This window comes from Ailuropoda melanoleuca, chromosome 1 (assembly GCF_002007445.2).
Source record: "Ailuropoda melanoleuca isolate Jingjing chromosome 1, ASM200744v2, whole genome shotgun sequence".
Taxonomy (NCBI): Eukaryota; Metazoa; Chordata; class Mammalia; order Carnivora; family Ursidae; genus Ailuropoda; species Ailuropoda melanoleuca.
The window spans coordinates 195,063,332-195,082,394 of NC_048218.1; the positions used below are offsets into that span (position 1 = coordinate 195,063,332).

General features: G+C 46.5%; 1 protein-coding gene across 5 annotated transcripts in view; it reads right to left on the reverse strand.

Moving 5' to 3' along the window:
• The window catches only part of LOC100474749 (solute carrier family 23 member 1), a 48,558-nt gene that overhangs the window by 3,550 nt on the left and 25,945 nt on the right, over positions 1–19,063 (reverse strand). For 2 of the 5 annotated variants that reach the window (XM_011235245.3, XM_011235244.3), the window contains exons 4-11: positions 16,091–16,250; positions 10,074–10,255; positions 9,050–9,170; positions 7,828–7,984; positions 6,761–7,014; positions 2,019–2,183; positions 1,505–1,613; positions 1,101–1,196 (exon numbers count right to left, since the gene is read on the reverse strand). In XM_011235245.3, coding sequence (XP_011233547.1) covers positions 1,101–1,196; positions 1,505–1,613; positions 2,019–2,183; positions 6,761–7,014; positions 7,828–7,984; positions 9,050–9,170; positions 10,074–10,255; positions 16,091–16,250 — 1,244 coding nt within the window. Of the gene's footprint in view, positions 1–83; positions 200–1,100; positions 1,197–1,504; positions 1,614–2,018; positions 2,184–6,760; positions 7,015–7,827; positions 7,985–9,049; positions 9,171–10,073; positions 10,256–16,090; positions 16,251–19,063 lie in introns of all 5 variants that reach the window. The other 3 variants (XR_004629117.1, XM_034672643.1, XM_011235246.3) reach the window with 3 other exon arrangements.

A 19,063-nucleotide genomic window follows, 5' to 3' on the forward strand; every position in this document is an offset into this window, starting at 1 on the left:
CCTCTGCCCATCTGGAGTCTCATCTCAAGGGCGCTCAAGGACATTCCCTGAGCTCCCACTGCGGGAGGGAACAATCTTCTCACCTTCAAGGGGTGGGTCTTTCCACGCTTTGTTTCTAGAATGCAGATGCACTTTACACTCGGAGAGAGCAAATGTGGAAAACAGAGTACCACGAAGCAGGTGCAATCCTAAAGGTCCTCTCAAGAGGCCGTAGGAGGTTCAAGAAAGGAGCATTGAAAGCCATCCATAAGGGTGGCCCTGCACTCCTTACTGTGATATCCTCAGCACCCAGAGACTCGGTTTCCCCCTCACCACAGGTATTGCCCTCTACTCTCATTGTCTTTCTCCCCTGTTAGCCTGTCGGGTTCTGGAAGGGGGAAGGCATAACTGCTGTTTGTATTCTCAGTACCTAGCACCTGGAACACAGCAAGTGTTCAGTGGGTTTTTATAGAAGGAAGGAAGGGAGAGAGGGAGGGAGAAAGAGGGAGGGAGAAAGAGTCACCAGCTAGACTTTGGGCTCTTAGCTGTCTTTCTTTTTGCTTCTGGTGTGTTTCTCACCTTAGGGCCCTGTTATAGCTGAACAGTGTCTCCCCAAAAATCATAGGTTGAAGCCTTAACCCCCCTACCTCAGAACATGAATGTATTTGGAGATGATTCCGTTAAAGATGAGGTCTTTAGGGTGGGCCCCAATCTAATCTGACTGGTGTCCTTATATGAAGAGCTTAGGACACACAGAGAGACACCAGGGAGGCACCCACCCAGAGGAATGGCCACATGAGGTCACAGCAAGAAGGCAGCCACCTGCGAGCCGAGGAGAGAGGCCTCGGGAGAAGCCGACTTTGCCACCGCCCAGATCTCAGTCTTCTAACCTCCGGACCGTGAGGAAACATGCTTTGGCTGTTTAAACCAGTCCGGGGTGTTCTGTTACAGCAGCCCTGGAGAGCTAATACAGGCCTGCACATCCTGCCTGGCCCCAGGGCCCGCTCAGGGTGTGCTGTGGTCAGCCTGACGTGGTAATAGGGTCAGAGAAACCATGTGGGCGGCCCACGTGCTGCCCAGCTACACACAGTGCCAACCTACAGAGTGAAGGCGAGCCCTACCGGGGATGGTGTTGTCCAGGAGAAAGCCCAGAAATCCACCAACAAACATGCCCGTGGTCAGCAGCACCTGGATGACCTGGTCCAGTTGGAGAATCCCTAGAGTGAAGACAAAAGCAACAGGGATTCCCAGGGACCAAGGTCCCCACTGGCTCTGCCCCTGGAGTGGTCACAGTTTAGGAGACAGAGAGGGGCGCCTGAGTGGCACAGCGGTTAAGCGTCTGCCTTCGGCTCAGGGCATGATCCCAGCATTATGGGATCGAGCCCCACATCAGGCTCTTCTGCTATGAGCCTGCTTCTTCCTCTCCCACTCCCCCTGCTTGTGTTCCCTCTCTCGCTGGCTGTCTCTATCTCTGTTGAATAAATAAATAAAATCTTAAAAAAAAAAAAAGGAGACAGAGAATCACCTGTCTGGAGCTTCTCAGGGTTCTTGTTCACCCAGCTGGGAATGGCGAGCCCACAGTAGATGGAGAAGCCAAAGATAAAGAGGTTCCTGGATGAGTTCATGTCCACATACTGCAGGAGAGAGGCCCCCGTGGCAGCCCAGAGCCATCAGCACCTGTACTGCATAGCACTCTAACTCCCCTCCAAGTGCCCCCTCCCCTCCCGCTGCCACCAGAGGTGGGGGAGGGAGGCTGGACTCCGAGCAACACACTCAGTGGGCAAGGAGGCCCAGATTCCCACTCGACCCTGGGAGCTGAGCCATTTGGACGACCCCGTTCAGACTGATGCAGTTTCTGTGTTTCAGAAGTTTGGATGCTTCTGGCTAGTTCTGTCTTCTATTGGGAAGCCGTTGTGGTTTCTGGGACCAAGGATTTCTTCTCCTCCTCCCCTGCCCCAGCCCTATTCCCTTCACCTCGATCCCCATGGGCTCCTTTCAAGAGATGCACTGGCTGCTCTTCTAAGAGCGTCTTGCCTCACCTGCAGGTTGGAGATCCCCACGGCGGTGATGACCCCAAACATCACCAGGAACATGCCGCCGATCACAGGGGTTGGGATGGTGGCAAAGGCAGCCCCAATCTTCCCAAATAGGCCCATCAGGAGCAGCAAGCAGCCAGCAGCAACCATCACCATCCTGCTCCCCACCTGCAGAGCTCGGGGGGTTGAGGGGTGAGGAGCTCAGCAGGTCTCTGCCTTGCTCCACAAACGACACTCCAGGGGACTAGTAAGAGCCATACAACATGACCCCCAAGTGGCCCCCCTTACTCCCACGTGGGCTTGGAAAGGATGAGGGTGGGACCTTGTGTCCCGGCCTCTGGCCTCATCTCTTCACTCACTGCTTGATCCCTGCCTTCAAGTCCTGACTCGAATGCTTCTTCCCCGAGAAGCCTTTCTAGCAAGGCAAACGGTCTCTCCTGGGAGGCAGTGGCCCAGGGCTTAGGATTGGGCATTTGAGGGCCAACCCCAGCTCTGCCTCTAACTTGCTGTGTGACTTTGAGCACATTACCTAACCTCTCCAAATATCAGCCTCCAAATTTACCAAATGGAATTAATAATACTTACTTCACAAACTCATTTTACAAGGCCAGGGTTATCTTGATACCAAAGCCAGACGATGACATTCTAAGAAAAGAAACTACGGACCAATATCCCTGGTGAATGCAGAGGTTAAAAGTGTCAATAAAATATTAGCAAACCAGGGATGCCTGGGTGGCTTAGCTGGTTAAGCATCTGCCTTCGGCTCAGGTCATGATCTCAGGGTCCTGGGATGGAGCCTCTTGTTGGGCTCCTTGATCAGCAGGGAGCCTGCTTCTCCCTCCCCTCCTGTACATTCTCTCTCTCTCTCTAGTTCTCTCTCTCAAATAAATAAAATCTTTTTTAAAAAATAGGAAATCGGGGTGCCTGGGTGGCTCAGTCATTGGGTGTCTGCCTTCGGCTCAGGGCGTGATCCCAGTGTTCTGGGATCGAGCCCCACATCAGGCTCTTCCACTGGGAGCCTGCTTCTTCCTCTCCCACTCCCCCTGCTTGTGTTCCCTCTCTTGCTGGCTGTCTCTTTCTCTGTCAAATAAATAAATAAATGAATAAATAAAATAAATAATAGGAAACCAAATTCAACAGGACATTAAAAGAATCATACACCGTGACCAAGTGGAATTTATCCCTGGGATGCAAGGATGTTTCAACATGCACAAACAATAAATGTGATACACACATAAACAAAATGAAAGATAAAAACTGTACAATCATCTCAATACATGCAGAAAAAGCATTAAGCAAAATACAACACCTTTTCATGATAAAAACTCTCAACAAATTGGGTATAGAAGGAACACACCTCAACACAGTGAAAGCCATAAATGACAGCTGAGATGATATGATCTTATATAGAGAAAATCCGAAAGACTCAACCAAGAAACTATTAAACCCAATCAATGAACCAGTAAAGTCACAGAATACACAAATCAACATACCAGTTCCATTTCTATAAACTAACAACAAAATATGTGCAAAATAAATAAAGAAAACAATCCAGTCACAATAGCATCAAAAATGATAAAGTACTTAAGAATGAATTTAACCAAGGAGGTGAAAGATCTGTATGCTAAAAACTAAAAGACACTGATAAAAGAAATTGAAGAAGACACAAACAAATGGAAAGATATCCTGTGTTCATGGGTAAGATATAGTGTTGTTAAAATGTCCATACTACCCGAAGCCATCTATAGATTCAATGCAATCCTTAAAAAAATCCAATGACATTTTTCACAGAAATAGAAAAAAAATCCAAAAATTTGTCTGTAAACACAAAAGACCCTGGAAGGATAAAGAAATCCTGAGAAAGAAGAATAAAACTGGAGGCATCCCACTTCCTGATTTCAAATAATATTATAAAGCTATAGTAATTAAAATGGCATAGACCTGGCATAAAAATAGACACATCAACCAAGAGAACAGAATTCAGAGCCCCCAAATAAACGCATGTTTATATGGTCAACTAATATTTGACAAGAAACCCAAGCATATTCAATGGGGGAAAGGGTAATCTCATCAATACATGGGGTTGGGAAACCCAGAAAACCACATACAGAAGGATGAAATTGGACCTCTACCCTGCACCACTCAAAAAACTTAACTCACCATGGATTCAAGACTTATATGTAAGATCTGAAACTATGAAAGTCCTAGAAGGAAACATAGGGGAAAATCCCCCTTGAAATTGGTCTTCGCAATTTTGGGGGTATGACACCAAAAGTATAAACAACAAAAGCTAAAGTAAACAAATGGGACCACATCAAACTAAAAAGCGTCTTGCAGCAAAGGAAACAATTGACAAAATAAAATGGCATCTTACAGGATGGGATAAAATATTTGCAAACCATCTATCTAATCAGGGATTAATATCTAAAATGTGTAAAGAATTTATACAACTCAACAACAACAATGATTTTAAAAATGGGCAGAGAAACTGAATAGACATTTCTCCAAAGAAGACATCCAGATGGCCAACAGACACATGAAAAGACGCTCAACATAACTCGTCATCAGGGAAATGCAAATCAAAACCACAATGAGATATCACCTCACATCTCTTAGATTCAGTTATCATAAAAAAGATAAAAAATAACAAGTGTTGGTGGAGATGTGCAGAAAAGGGAACCTTTGCGTGTTGTTGATGTGGATGTAAATTGACAAAGCTGCTATGAAAAACAGTGTGGCTTTTCCTCAAAAATTAAAAATAGAATTACCATATGATCTAGCAATTCCTCTTGTATTTATGCAAAGAAACCAAAACACTAGCTTGAAAAGATATCTGCAACCCATGTTCATTGAAGCATGATTGACAATAGCCAAGACATGGGAACAACCTACATGATGGATGAGTGGAGAAAGAAATGTGGTGTATATACAGACAACGGAATATTATTCAGCCATAAAAAATGACATCTTTCTATTTACGACAACATGGATTGACCTTAAATGCATGGTGCTAAGTGAAATATGTTAGAGAAAGACAAATATCGGATGGTACCATTCATATGTGGAGTATAAGAAAGCTAAAATCAGAGCATCTGGGTCGCTGTTAAGTGTCCAGTTCTTTATTTCTGCTCAGGTCATGATCTCAGGGTCATGAGATTGAGCCCCGCCTTGGGTTCCATGCTGGGCATAGAGTCTGCTTAAGATTCTCTCTCTCCCTCTCCCTCTGCCCCTCCCCACCCCTGCTCATGCGCATGCGTGTGCTCTCTCCCAATAAATAAAATAAAATAAAATAAAATGAAATGAAATAAAATAAAATAAAATAAGTAAAAAAATAAAAAAGCTAAATTCACAGAAATGGAGTAGAGTGGTGGTTACCAGGGTCCTCAGGGTGGAGAAAATGAGTTGTCAAAAGAGTACGGACTTCCAGTTAGAAGATGATTTAGTTCTGGGGATCTAATATACAATATTGTGATTATAGTTCACAACACCAAATTACACACTTGAAAGTTGCTAAGAGAGTCGATCTTAAATGTTCTCACCACAAAAAAAGAAATGGTAATTATGTAATGTGATGGGAGTGTTAGCTAATGGTGGTCCTCACATGGCAATATGGAAGTGTATCAAATAAACTTAAACAATGTTGTTTTATAGTCAAGTATATCTCAGTAAAGCTGCGGGGGAGGACGTGGGAAGGAAAATCCATGTGTCTGGAGTGCAGGGAGACAGAGAGAGACTCATAGGAGATGGTTGAAGAGCAAGGCAAGGGCTCCACCATAGAGGGCTGGAAGGGCCACAGAGAGGAGCTAAAATAAAATCTAGGGACAAGGCATGAACAAAACGCGGTGTGCATCTATGGAGTGGAATATTATTGGGCTGTCTGGACAGTCCCGGGCATTCTGCTGAGTGAGATAAGCGAGTCACAAAAAGACAAATACTGTATGATTCCACTTATATGAAGTCCCTAGAGTCATCCAATCCACAGAAACGGCAGCTAGACTGTGGGTGGACAGGGGCTGGGGATGAAGGGGAATAAGGAGTTGTGTGATTGGTGCAGATTTCAGTTTTTATGTTATGTGTCTTTAACCACAATTAAAAATATTTTTTAGGGGCGCCTGGGTGGCGCAGTCGTTAAGCGTCTGCCTTCGGCTCAGGGCGTGATCCCGGCTTTCTGGGATCGAGCCCCCACGTCAGGCTCCTCCGCTATGAGCCTGCTTCTTCCTCTCCCACTCCCCCTGCTTGTGTTCCCTCTCTCGCTGGCTGTCTCTATCTCTGTCAACTAAATAAATAAAATCTTAAAAAATATATATATTTTTAAGTATCTTTATAGAGATACTCTAGTGGCAAACCCTGACTCCAGTACTGAATCCAGCGATAAAGTAGGAGACCCTGCCTTTGGTGAATTTTCTTTCCAGCCTACGAGCTTACTTATTGAAACGTTGTCATGGCAAGACATGTGGTAAGGATTTACCACCTCAAAACACATTTTTTGGTTGTGTTTATAATCCTCATAAGGAACAAGAAACAAAGGCTGGCATCAAAGCTAACGGAAACACAGCCCGGGCCGATATTTGTGTTTTAGCTCTCTGAGCCCCGTGCTGCACTTTTGAACTCCGGGTCAATAAAATAACAAATCTGAGCTGTTGGAAACACTGCATTTGTGCTAATTTGTTGCGGCAACAAGAAGAGACTCACAGGTGGATGACAGACACAGGCTCCCAGCCCGAAGTCACTGTCGGCAGACTTACCCTGGTGATGCCCAGCGCCCCGACGTTCTCGCTGTAGGAGGTGGTGCCGTTCCCCGAACCCCAGGCCCCCGCCAGCAGACAGCCAAGACCCTCAATGCCGATGCCACGGTTGACAGCATGCCTCGGAGGGGGTGGGGCCCCCACCAGCCGGGCACAGGCATAGTAATCGCCTACTGACTCCACCATCGAGGAGATTACCCCCGCAATGATCCCAAAGACCCCAGCCAGGCTGATGGTGGGGAGGCCCCACTGTCCTGCAAGAGCGATGCAGAGGGAACATTATTCCAGAAGACGACAGGTTGCTGAGCCCAAGATAACTTCTCTGCCGGAGGTGGGGGTCTTTGGAAGGCTTGAAAGGCCGGGCAGTGTATCTTCCAACCCCACAACTGTCCGGAGGCTTTGGCTTGGACTCCTACCCGGCCATTCCTCCCTGAAGGCAAGTCAGACACCCAGATCTTGAGGTCACTGTGCATGAAAACAGTCAGCAGCAGGGCCCCTTCCTGGACAAATTGAAGCATTTGGAAGCAGAGATTCTTACTGATGGAGGCATGAGCTCCATAGTCCATGGGGCCAGACCAGCCCTCCCTTGAACCTGGTTATTAATACATCTGAGTCAAAAGTGCTGGGAAAGGCAACCAGAAGTGGGCTAAGGGATGGCCTTGACCTCATCTTTGCAGAAAAGTTCTAATTCAGCCCAGGGCTCCCTTGGGTAGAATCCAGCTAATCCAGAAAGAGTCTCAAAAGTCTGGCTAGAAGGTCGAGACCTCCCTGATCTGCCCGCTCTCAGGCCATGGGTTCTGAGTAACATGGAGGAGGGAATGAGAGGAAGGTCCGGGAATGGGAGCCTTTCGTCTAACACCCCCAGAGGATTCTTAGGACAACCCAAGGGTCTCCTTCTTCTTCTAGGGGCTCATAGGGACCCCCTAGGGCCCGCTCCTCCTTATCAGATCTTTGGGAGGAGATCCATCCCCTGGCCCTATTCAAATCTCCATTCAGTGCCCTTGACCCCATAGACAGTCCTGGAAAACACAAGTCTCTGTCAGAAAGGGGCCCTATCTTCTCATTACCTGGGTAAGGGAAGCGAAACCAGGGAGCCTGGCTCAGCACATTGCCTTTGGTGTCAGTGCGGGCCAGGTGCCCATAGGCGGTGGGGGCCGAAGGAAGGGTGTTGGTGACTGTGAGCACGAAGCAGAGAAGCCAGGAGAGGCAGAGCGCCAACAGCACCTGCAGAGGGAGCCCCCTTCACTACCGGGCCCAGAGCCCCAGCTCCTGCCCACACAACCCAGAGGTGCTGGGCCAGGGAGAGAGGGCAGGGAAGCTCTCTGAAATGAGGAGATGCTGGGTTACTGGCCCTTCCAGTGACAACAGCAATCTGTGTCATAATGAGCACATTAAAGGAATGTTGGAAATAAACTATGGAAAAACCTTGTGTCCAGTAGAGGCAGAAAGGTCTAGCAAAATAGGCACAGCCTGGGTCAGAATGGTTACTGTCTATCTCCCTTTCCACTGTTGGCTGGTTACATGGCCTTGGATCAAACTCTCCAAGCCTCAGTTTCCTTGTCTGTACAATGGAATGACAATCACTGCTCTGCAGAGCCTGGAGCTTTACTGATATTTAATCCCTGGTGGCAGAGCCCCAGAAAGGTGTATTTTTAGCAACGTCCCCAAGTGATTCTTGTGCACGCAGAAGGGTAGGACCACAGGCCTGCAGGGTGGTGAGAGATCAGTGAGATGCGGAAGTATCTTTTTACAACGTGAAATGTAGCTCACAGTTAAATTAAAATATCGTGTGGTTGGCAGCCACACAGACCCAACACCGTGCTGTAAATCCGGCAGAGGAGTGTCTGAAAAGTGAGGGACCAGTGCCATCGCGAGGGATCCAGATTACCCACGATCCACCGAGAACTTGATCGGAGCAACTGGGTCCTCAGTTTTGTATGATTAGCTGTGAACCTTGCTATGGGGACGGCCCCAGGAACGTGTGCCCATGCTGTCCCCCACGGGTGCCCAGAGCAGCAACCTAGGGCGGGGTTCTCTGCTTCGGGGGGAGAAGCTTCATGGAAAGACGGGGACGGCTTTCCACCAACAGCTGGGGAGCACTCCCATGGATGGCGGCAGGGCTCCCCTTGGCCTCCTTCTACAGCAGAGGAGTGGGAGGGGGGGTCAGGGAGGAGAGGCCCTGCACAGGGGGAAGCATTTGCTTCGGGGACCTTCTGGAAGTGTGAGAGGTTCCCCTCACTCTCCGGGCAAGTCCCCTAAGAAGGGAAGAGGGTGGAGAGTGCTTCTTACCGGGAAGACCTGAAACAGGTAGAACTTGGATGTGTGACACTTCTTCTCTCCTCCATAAACAGGCACGGGCACGGCGACGTCTTTCAGGTACTGAGAAAACAGTACGATGAGGAAGATGGTCCTGAAACAAAAACAAGCCACTCCCAGACTGGCAAACCGAGGCTCATCCTGAGCAAGGGTCTGAGAAGCTGAGCCACCATGAGTCTTTGGGATGGGGTAGCCGGGGCCGCACTGGGAGGGTCCCCAAGAAGGCAGACCCCATCTCTGAGAAGGTGGGCTGTTCCCTTTCAGAGCTGCTGGTGGCTGGAGAGGAATACGGGGAAGGGGGGGCTATCATTCCCTGCGGGTCAGCAGCTGGACAGATCCCAGCAGGTGCAGCGAGTGAGGCCAGAGTCGGAGACTGGCTTCTCTCCTGGGTCATTCTTCAAGTCCTTGTGGTCAGACCGTCGCAGCAGCATGAATGAGCATGTCTCATGCCAACCCCCAGTCCCTTCAAAGCTCTGTGGAAATGCCTAAGGCCTCTTCTTTCCCTAAAGCCTTCCTGATCCTCCCAATTGACTGTCATCACTCCCTCCCCTGACCATGCACAGCATTCTATAATTCTCATCACTGTCTCCTGGTGTCATAGCACCTTGGACCCAAAGCTCATCTCTCTCCTACACCATAGGACTACTGAGAGCTGGAGTCATGTCTTTGCACCCTTCCCAGGTGCCAGAGGTTTACAAACATTTGCATAATGAAAACCTAGCAGGCAGAGGACCCGCAGTATCACTGTTTTGTGAACACTACACTAAGTATTCTTATACACTGACCGTGATTAACTCGCGGTTTTTGAGAACTAAAAATGTAATAAATAGTAGTAATAATAAATGGTAGCCATTTCACTGCGTGTTAAGGTATTACAATGTTTATGAAAGTATCTGTAAACCACAAGAGTTTGCCAATATCCAGACACGTTATTCTTACTGCGTAATCTTCCACCGGAAAGAACTGAGCTGCCACTCCATTCCCAGAGAGTACTTACATGGTGGCAATCCCCCAGTGGATCCCAGCGTTATTGCCCGCAGAATCAAAGAGAGGCAAGGCCACCAAGGAGATGGTCGGAGCGATGGTCAAGGGGCCAATGAAGCGCATGAGAAACCCAATGAGGCCTGAGAATCCCACTACCATCTGGACACAAGAAGCGACCATAATGGCACCCTGCAACTGAAGAGAGAAAGTACAGCTCAGACGCCTTGAAGCTTGCAGAGACTGTAGGCCTCAGCGCAGCCCTGGCCATCATGGCAGACCCAGGTGCGCCGGCCACTTCTCAACCTGGGCCCCCCAGGGGGCATGCACAGAGGCAGTGCAGGATCAAAGCTGAACACCAGAGCAACGGAAGCAAGGAGAGCCTGTTCTTGCTCCTCTCTCCAGTTCTGGATTTCCAACGACCTGTTGGACATTTTCACTTAATTTGAAGGTTTTCAGGAAATAGCCTTCAAAAGTAGTTATTGGTCACAGTGATGGTGATGATGACAACGAGAACATCACTCCATAGCAGGTTGAACCACTTGCTGCTTTATTTCTCTGTGATCTTGCATTCTACTGCAAGGGTTGGCAAAATTTTTGTTTTCTGGAAAGGACCACATAGTGAATATTTTAGGCTCGATGGGCCATATGGGCTCTGTCGAAACTTTTCCAGAAAGATGTGAACAAATGAGCCTCGCCATGTTCCAATAAAATTTCATGTGTAGATACTGAAATTAGAATTTCATATAATTCTGACACATCATGAAATAGTAGTCTTCTTTTTCAACCATTTAAAGTGTAAACCATTCTTGATTTGTGAGCTGTATAAAAACAAGCAGCAGGCCAGATTTGGTTCATGGGCTGTGGTTTGCCAACCCCTGATCGACTGGACTGACAGAATTTACTTAGCACCTCCTTTCTTACTCTCCTAGTTTGGATGTTATGTATTCCATTTTATCCCTGATAACTTTTCCTTGTTTTAAAGTCTGCTCTTTCTTTTTTTTTTTTTTTTAAGATTTTATTTATTTATTTGACAGAGAGAGACAGCCAGCGAGAGGGAACACAAGCAGGGGGAGTGGGAGAGGAAGAAGCAGGCTCCCAGCGGAGAAGCCTGATGTGGGGCTTGATCCCGGAACGCTGGGATCACGCCCTGAGCCGAAGGCAGACGCTTAACAACTGAGCCACCCAGGCGTCCTGTTAAAGTCTGCTCTTTCTGAAAGTAATAGAGCAACTCCTACTTTCTTTTGATTAGTGTTAGCATGGTATATTTTTCTCCATCCATTTACTTTCAATCTCTATGTGTCATTATATTTATTTTTTATAGATCTTTATTCATTTATTTGTCAGAGAGAAAGAGCACAAGCAGGGAGAACGGCAGGCAGAGGGAGAAGCAGGCTCCCTGCTGAGCAAGGAGCCCAATGTGGGACTCGAATCCAGGACCCTGGGATCATGACCTGAGCCAAAGGCAGACGCTTAACCGACTGAGACACCCAGGCATCCCTATGTGTCTTCATATTTAAAGTAGGTTTCTTATAGACAACATGCAATTAGGTCACATGTTTTTGTATCCACTCTGACAGTCTCTGTCATTTAGTTGGTACATTTAATCCATTGACATTCAAAGTGATTATTGATATAGTTGGGTTGGTATCTACTATACTCATTACTGTTTTCTACTTGTTGGCCTTGTTCTTTGTTCTTATTTTTGTCTTCCACTCTTTTTGTGGTTTTAATTGAGCATTTCATATGGTTCCATTTTTTCCTCCTTTCTTAACATATCAATTGCACTTCTTTACCTTTCTTTCTTTCTTTCTTTCTTTCTTTCTTTCTTTCTTTCTTTCTTTCTTTCCCCTCCCCCTCTCTCTTTCTTTCTCCTCCCTCCCTCACTCTCTTTTTTCTCTTTCTTTCTTCTTTCTTTCTTTCACTGTTTTTGAGTGTTGTCCTAGAGTTTGCAATGTACTTTTACAACTAATCCAAGTCCACTTTCAAATAACACTATACCAGTTCATGAGTAGGGTGAACACCTTATAATAACAAAATAATCGTAATCCCTCCTTCTCATCCCTTATATCATGCCGTCACTCATTTCATTTATATCTAAGGACGCATAAGTAGATACATAAAAATAACCATAATACCGAAAGTTGAAGTTTGAATTGGCCTAAGGAATTAAAAACTGAACTTGCTTTCTCTTCCCAGTTTTTTACTTTTTCTGCTACCACCATGTCTTAAAAATAAAACAACTGTTCACTTTCACTTCCCCATTACTTAAAGCCCAGTAAGTAACGACCTTCCTATTGGTTCTATATTTGCATCACCTTCACTGGTGGGTAGTATTAGTGATAGACAGTTGGTGCGCTGACCACCAGTGGTTGCACTCCTTGGGATGCGTGTGAATAAATATAACTCAGTTAAACATGGAGAATCTACCTTAAATTCCAATAGGCTGGCTCAGGGAATTCAACCAATCAATCCAATTAGTGAAATGAGGTTGAAATTTGCAAGCACTTTCTCTTACTTACACTACTGATGAAAAACACTGGGCCAGCAGATGGAGCTCAACTACCAGAGATAAGGCTCGGGGTTTGGCTCGCGGTGTTGGACCCTTGGAGGTAACATGGGGAAAAAATAGTGAAGACTACTGTCTTAGGGCAAAAGGAATCCCTACCCTGGGCCCTAGGTTTCAGAGTAGGACTTGGCCAACTTTTTCCTATAAAAACCGAGATAGTAAATATTTTAGATATTGTGGGCCATGTGTGCTTTCTATCACACAGCCTTTCTTTTTTAAAACAACCTTTTAAAATGTAAAAACCATTCTTGGTTGGTAAGCAGTTAAAAAAACAGACCTCGGGCTGGATTTGGTCCCAGAGCCATAGTTTTCATAATCCTGTTTTAAAGGACTCCGTAGATCATAAACACAAAAATAAACAATGAAGGTATTAAAGAAAATACGATGTCTTTGCCACTTGGGATCCCACGTTTAATGCAGGTACAGCATGACCCACATCCCTATACACCTCCCTCACTATTAATACTGTTCAAGCCCCAGGGAAATTATTTTCCAGAGCTCTTGCCCAGTGTCCTCAAAACACAAGGTAACTGCTTCTGAATGTGCTGAATGAAGGTCTGTGAGTTGCACTATGGCCGGGCAGCCTGCAGATGCTTCGTTAGGACGCGGGAAAGATTTGAGCAGAAAAGCTTGGGTAGGAGAAGAGACAAAGGAACTCGTCAGATATTTCTTCTTGGAGAGTATGCAGGCAAGAGATTCCTGCATAAGAAATTCCAGCAGGTCTGCGTGTGGAAGGGAAATCCTGCCCCGGCATCTAGCAGAGCAGGGTGAGGGACCCCCACTTCTGTTCTTTGCTTAGTTTTAATTTGGATGTAACGAAGTTGAATAGAGGCTCCGTGGGGGGACAGCAGAAACAAACAAATAAACACACACCCACACGCCGCGCATGGGTTCCGTGATTCATTCTGCATCCTAAACGCAGGCTTCCCCGAGGGAGCAGAGCCTAACTGGGAGAAGGCTCTACAACACGTGGCATTCTGAGACTGGCTAGTCTCCCCGGCAAAAGTCCAGGGCCCACCAGCTTGACAAGTGAAATCCTCGGACATATCTTGGTCCAGAGCTACACGGGGTTGTTCTTTAAAAATTCAAGAGCCTCGTTAACCCTGGGTCCGCCCCGAGATAAAAAGGAAGCACAAGGGCTTAATGGCATCGTGGAGGTCCGTCCATCAGAGCACAGGCATGTGCAAACAGGCTGCTTTTGAAGAGGAAGAACTGCAGAAGTTCTGGGCTGATGCTCATGGGTTATGGCTCAGTACTGCGCCCTCGCAGCACAGTGGTCCCTGAGGTATGGCAAGTGGCCTTGGTAGAGTCCACCCAGGATGAGGATGGACGCTGTCAGAGGCCAGGAGCCTCAGCTCAGCCGTGCGGCTTCGGGTGAGGTTGTGTGGTCTGGAGCCGTTCCTCACCCCCCACCCCCGCACAGACCATTACTAACTAGTCTGCGCTGTCTGGAATTAGACCACTAGTGAACAGCACTGATAACTCTAGGATCAGAGACCCCAATTGTATCTTGAGTGAGGCCAGGAAGACATTCAAGTAAGGAAGGACAGATCAACAGAATTTGCTGATTAAGGGAAAGAGTTATGGGTGCCTGGGTGGGCTCAGTCGGTTAAGCATCTGCCTTTGGCTCAGGTCATGATTCCAGGGTCCTGGGAATGAGTCCCACATGGGGCTCCCTGCTCAGTGAGGAGTCTGCTTCTCCCTCTGCCTGTTCCTCCCCCCGCTTGTACTCACCCTCTCTGGTCTCTCTCACAAAAATAAATGAATAAAATCTTTTTAAAAAAGTAAAGGAAATAGTTACGGTCAGGTAAAGAAAAAGCAGTTCCTGGAATTCATGAGCCAGTGACAGTCCTCCCCTCCCCTGGGACAGTTGCTACCTCACAAGGTAACCTAACTCTAGCAACAAAGACCTGAGTCTCACCACGTGAGTCCCTGAATTCAGAAAGCACTGGTCGGAGTCTTCCTGAAGACGCATTCACCTAACTGAGAAAGGTGGAGGCTGGGAGAGTGTTTAACGTCTCCACAGAAGGCGCTGGGTGGAGGCAGGAAATAAAGCAAGTCCACATCCAGCCAATGGGAGGAGTTATGTGCGACCCGGCTGACTCCGCACACGTAAATGGCCGGGATGGCCCCTGGATTTTAAGTATATGGGTTCCTGGGCTGTGGCCAGTGATGAGCAGTTTGGTCTGGCAGGTAGATCTATTAAAATTTTACCTTGTGTGGGACAGGAGTGTATAGTTAAATCTCAAATACTGATGGTTCATGGTGATATCCCTGCGTCTTACAAAGAGGGAGGAAGTGTGACTTTGAATGTAATCACCAGGGTCCACGAGTTGACACCTTGGGCCACAAACCATGCGCACGTGGGCTCCCAAACGACCTAATCTCCATCTCCATCTGAAGGCACCTGTATTGCCCAGGATGGTCCAGATTGCCAACAGCAATGGGCACAGGTGTCTTTGGTGGGAGAATAAGAGGGTGTGTGGCCCATCATGGAGCTGGGAGTCTGCCTACACGAGACATTTCACAGAGCATGGGAGGATTTCATATTTTTAAAAACTGGTATTGACAGTGTTGCTGGTTTGAGCTTGGCCTATTGTGCAACTGAAGACCTGGCCCAGACTACTAGGAAAAAGACAGGTCACCCAGATTGCCTGCCAGCATGCCGATCAACGTCTGTAGCAAACAGCTCAGGGACTTCTTGGCCTCCCTCACCACGCGAGCCAATTCCTACAGTACATCCCCTCTTGTGTGTATCTCTATATATCCTATTGATTCTGTTTCTCCAGAGATCTCTGGCTGGTACACACACCCTATGATTCAGTAATTCCCCTCCTACATGTCTCTTCGATGGAAATACATAGATATATTCACCTAAAACCAAGTACACTGACGTCCATAACAATACTATCTATAACAGCCAATAACTGGAAACTACCCTTAAACACAGTTCGGGTAACAGCAGAAGAGAGAAGGACATTGCTGTATGAATATATAATGGAACACTAGTCAGTAAAGTGAACTTGGAGTCTACCCCTACATATAACAATGTGGAAGACTCTTGTAAAAATCATGTTGAATGAAGAGAGCAAGGCGCAAACGAGTATGTACTGTGGAGTTCTGTATAGGAAGTTCAAAACCAGGTGAAACTCATCTATGGTGTTAGAAATCAGGTCAGCAATGATCCCTGGGGGAGAGGTGACTGGAAGGAGGCACGACGGGGCTTCTGGGATGTTGTTAGTGTTCTGTTTCTTGATCCAGGTGCTGGTAACAGGAGCAAGTTCAGCTTTGGGAAATTCATTATGTTATTTTCCGTATGTGCTAAACTTAAAGGAAAAAGTTCACTTACAAAGGTCCAAGTGCAGACTTTGGAAGGAGGGGAGCAAAATAGAACTAGAGCAAGGTGATCAAACACACAGTGGTAGTCTAACGTTGCCCCCTCCACCCCCTCCCTTCCCTGTTACCTCTCGGATTCTCTTCTGCCATTCCTCGGTGAACTCAGGAGAGCTGGTGTTCACCAGACTGGCATTAAGTGTCCACTCCGGGCACTTCCAGGCGGGCAGGGAGAGCATGGCCAGGGAGGGTGCCACAAAAGCAAATGTCCCTCCCTGGAGAATGGGCAGCCTGGAAGAGGGGAACAAGGATACAGTTACCAATGGGATCCGGTAGCATGGGTCTGAAACTGGGCCCACTAAGGGTTCTTTAATCCCAACCTCTAGCTTGATTTAGAGGCCATACGTGACCCAGCTGGCCTCGGTATACAGGGAGCTTCTGCCATGCTCCAAGTCAGACCCAGGAACCCTGTTAAACTTTGCACAGATGGGAGAGATAAGTAAGAGGAAGACAAGAAAACTGAATACCAGTCTTGGAGAGGCAAACCCAGGAGGCCCTGGGAGATGATTTGGAGACAGCACAGAGCTCAGCAAGCATGTTGAGCGCGTGCCATTGTCTATCCTGGTTCCAGAGAATCTTCCCCAGAGCCCAGGATAAAAGCACAGCTCCCATGTGGCGTTTTCCCACCAAGAGATGCACACCCTAAAATCTGGGTTGCCAGATTCCTTTGTGTCTTCAAAAATGATCAGCAATCCCAGACCTTGACCTTCAAGCCTCCTTTTTATCACGTGGACAGAATAGTTTTTAGGTCAACTATCAGGGCAAGTTCCTTCCATCCAGGCCCTTTTTACTTCTGCCTGGCTTCTCCCTCTGGCCTGTGTGAGAACTTCTAGAACTTTCTTCCCTTTGAGGTGAACGCAGCCTGATCAGTCAACTTCATTAGATCAGAGGCTATCAAGGCTACCCTAGTCTGCCCACCCATGACACTAATATTAGGGGAAGGGTGGCACAGAGGCCCCCAGCATCTCGAATGCATTTGTTCCTGTAAAACACCCAGTTCAGATACTTTTTCTTCACAATACAAGAAGGGTATTTTTGAACTCAGAATTTCACAAAAACCTCTTAAAGTGTTATTCTCAAGAATGACTGAGTACATTCTCTGTAATGAAAATATAAATTTGATGGAAGAGTTTTGCTGCCTAAGTGGCCTTGGTATCTTGGCTGAACATTAGAATCAATGATGCCTGGGCATCACCCTCAGAGGAATTAGTAGCCTTGTCTAGGAGTGCGCCCAGCTCCAGGGGATTCTAGTGTGCAGCCAGGACAACTGATCTACCTCCATAAATCTAGACCCATAAGTCTCCAAAGTAGAAGAGAATACGTTGTCCGTGCAAGGCAGGAATACACAGGTGATGGTGGTATAGGTATGTGTGAATACTTTTTTTATTTAAAAATTATGAATCTAAATATCTTGACAGAGAAGGGAAACATGCTCTACTTGTATCTTTACAAAATCCCCTTGAGCTGTTAAAATGAACAAATAAACCTTAGAATATGGGTATAACCAGAGTTACATAAGACAGAGCTTGTATTTTAAATTTTTGCTGTAATTCCATATGCACATCGCACTCATTCACCAAATGTCTACTGAGGATCTGCTCTGGGGTGGGCAGTGGCTGTCGTGATATTGAGGACACCATGCTGAGTGAGACAAAACTCCCACTTATATTCTAGTGACACATGTATCAGCCCTCGCGCTAACAAAATAACCACTTCCAATAACTTACTCTCAGGTAAGTTAAACACCTCATGATGATGCTTACATACAGTCTGCCATGTCTGCTGTGTCCATTCTACTGGATTCCACAAGGGCAGGGATTCATTATTTTTCAATCCCACCCCTCCAGCGCTGAGCTTGGTGCCACAAAAATCCTGCCAACATTGGGTTTATTATTTAGTGTTTTTTTAAGTTTAATAGGCATGGAATGAAGTCCTAACAAATGTTAATTTGCATTTCATTAAGCTAGGAGAGATGTGCACCCATTCGTGTGATGTAATGTCTGTTTTCTCCTTATCTATAAACTGCTCGTTATATAGGGTTTGGATACTGTCAAAATATATTTGTAACAATTCTTATGATCGTGAGCTTTCTTTTCATTAAAAAAAAAAATGCTTTCTGTTACCGTATACAGGAAATTGTCCCCAATTCAGAAATTATTAAAGAGGGTATTTCAAAATTTTCAAGTAGTTGAGCTCCTTTCTAATTCTGTTCATGCTATTTTCTTTTTTTTCTTTTTTCTTTTTTTTTGTATTTTATTTATTCATTTTTTTAAAGATTTTGTTTATTTATTTGACAGAGATTGAGACAGCCAGTGAGAGAGGGAACACAAGCAGGGGGAGTGGGAGAGGAAGAAGCAGGCTCATAGCGGAGGAGCCTGATGTGGGGCTCGATCCCATAACGCCGGGATCACGCCCTGAGCCGAAGGCAGACGCTTAACCGCTGTGCCACCCAGGCGNGCGCCCCATGTTCATGTTATTTTCTTTCAAGATGATTACATGTTGTTGGGATAATATGATACATGGACTTTCGGCCTTTTTTAATTGCTAAATATCTTTTATGTCGGAAAGCAAGATGAACTTTTTTTTCATTTATTTGCCTCAGGGTATTATCATGCTCTACCTTTAGGTTCACATAATGTATCCATAAATTTTTCCCTTATTATTTTATACTTACACCTTCCAGTTCCATTTTCTATTCCTTCCTGTCCCATCCCCACCCCCATTTTGTTAGGTATAACTTTTTTTTTTTAAGATTTTATTTATTTTAGGGGCGCCTGGGTGGGACAGCGGTTAAGCGTCTGCCTTCGGCTCAGGGCGTGATCCCGGCGTTGCGGGATCGGGCCCCACATCAGGCTCCTCTGCTATGAGCCTGCTTCTTCCTCTCCCACTCCCCCTACTTGTATTCCCTCTCTCGCTGGCTGTCTCTATCTCTGTCGAATAAATAAATAAAATCTTTTAAAAAAAAAAGATTTTATTTATTTTAGAGAGAGAGTGCGTGAGCCTGTGCAGGGGAAGGAGTAAAGGGGGAGGGAGAGAGAGGGAAT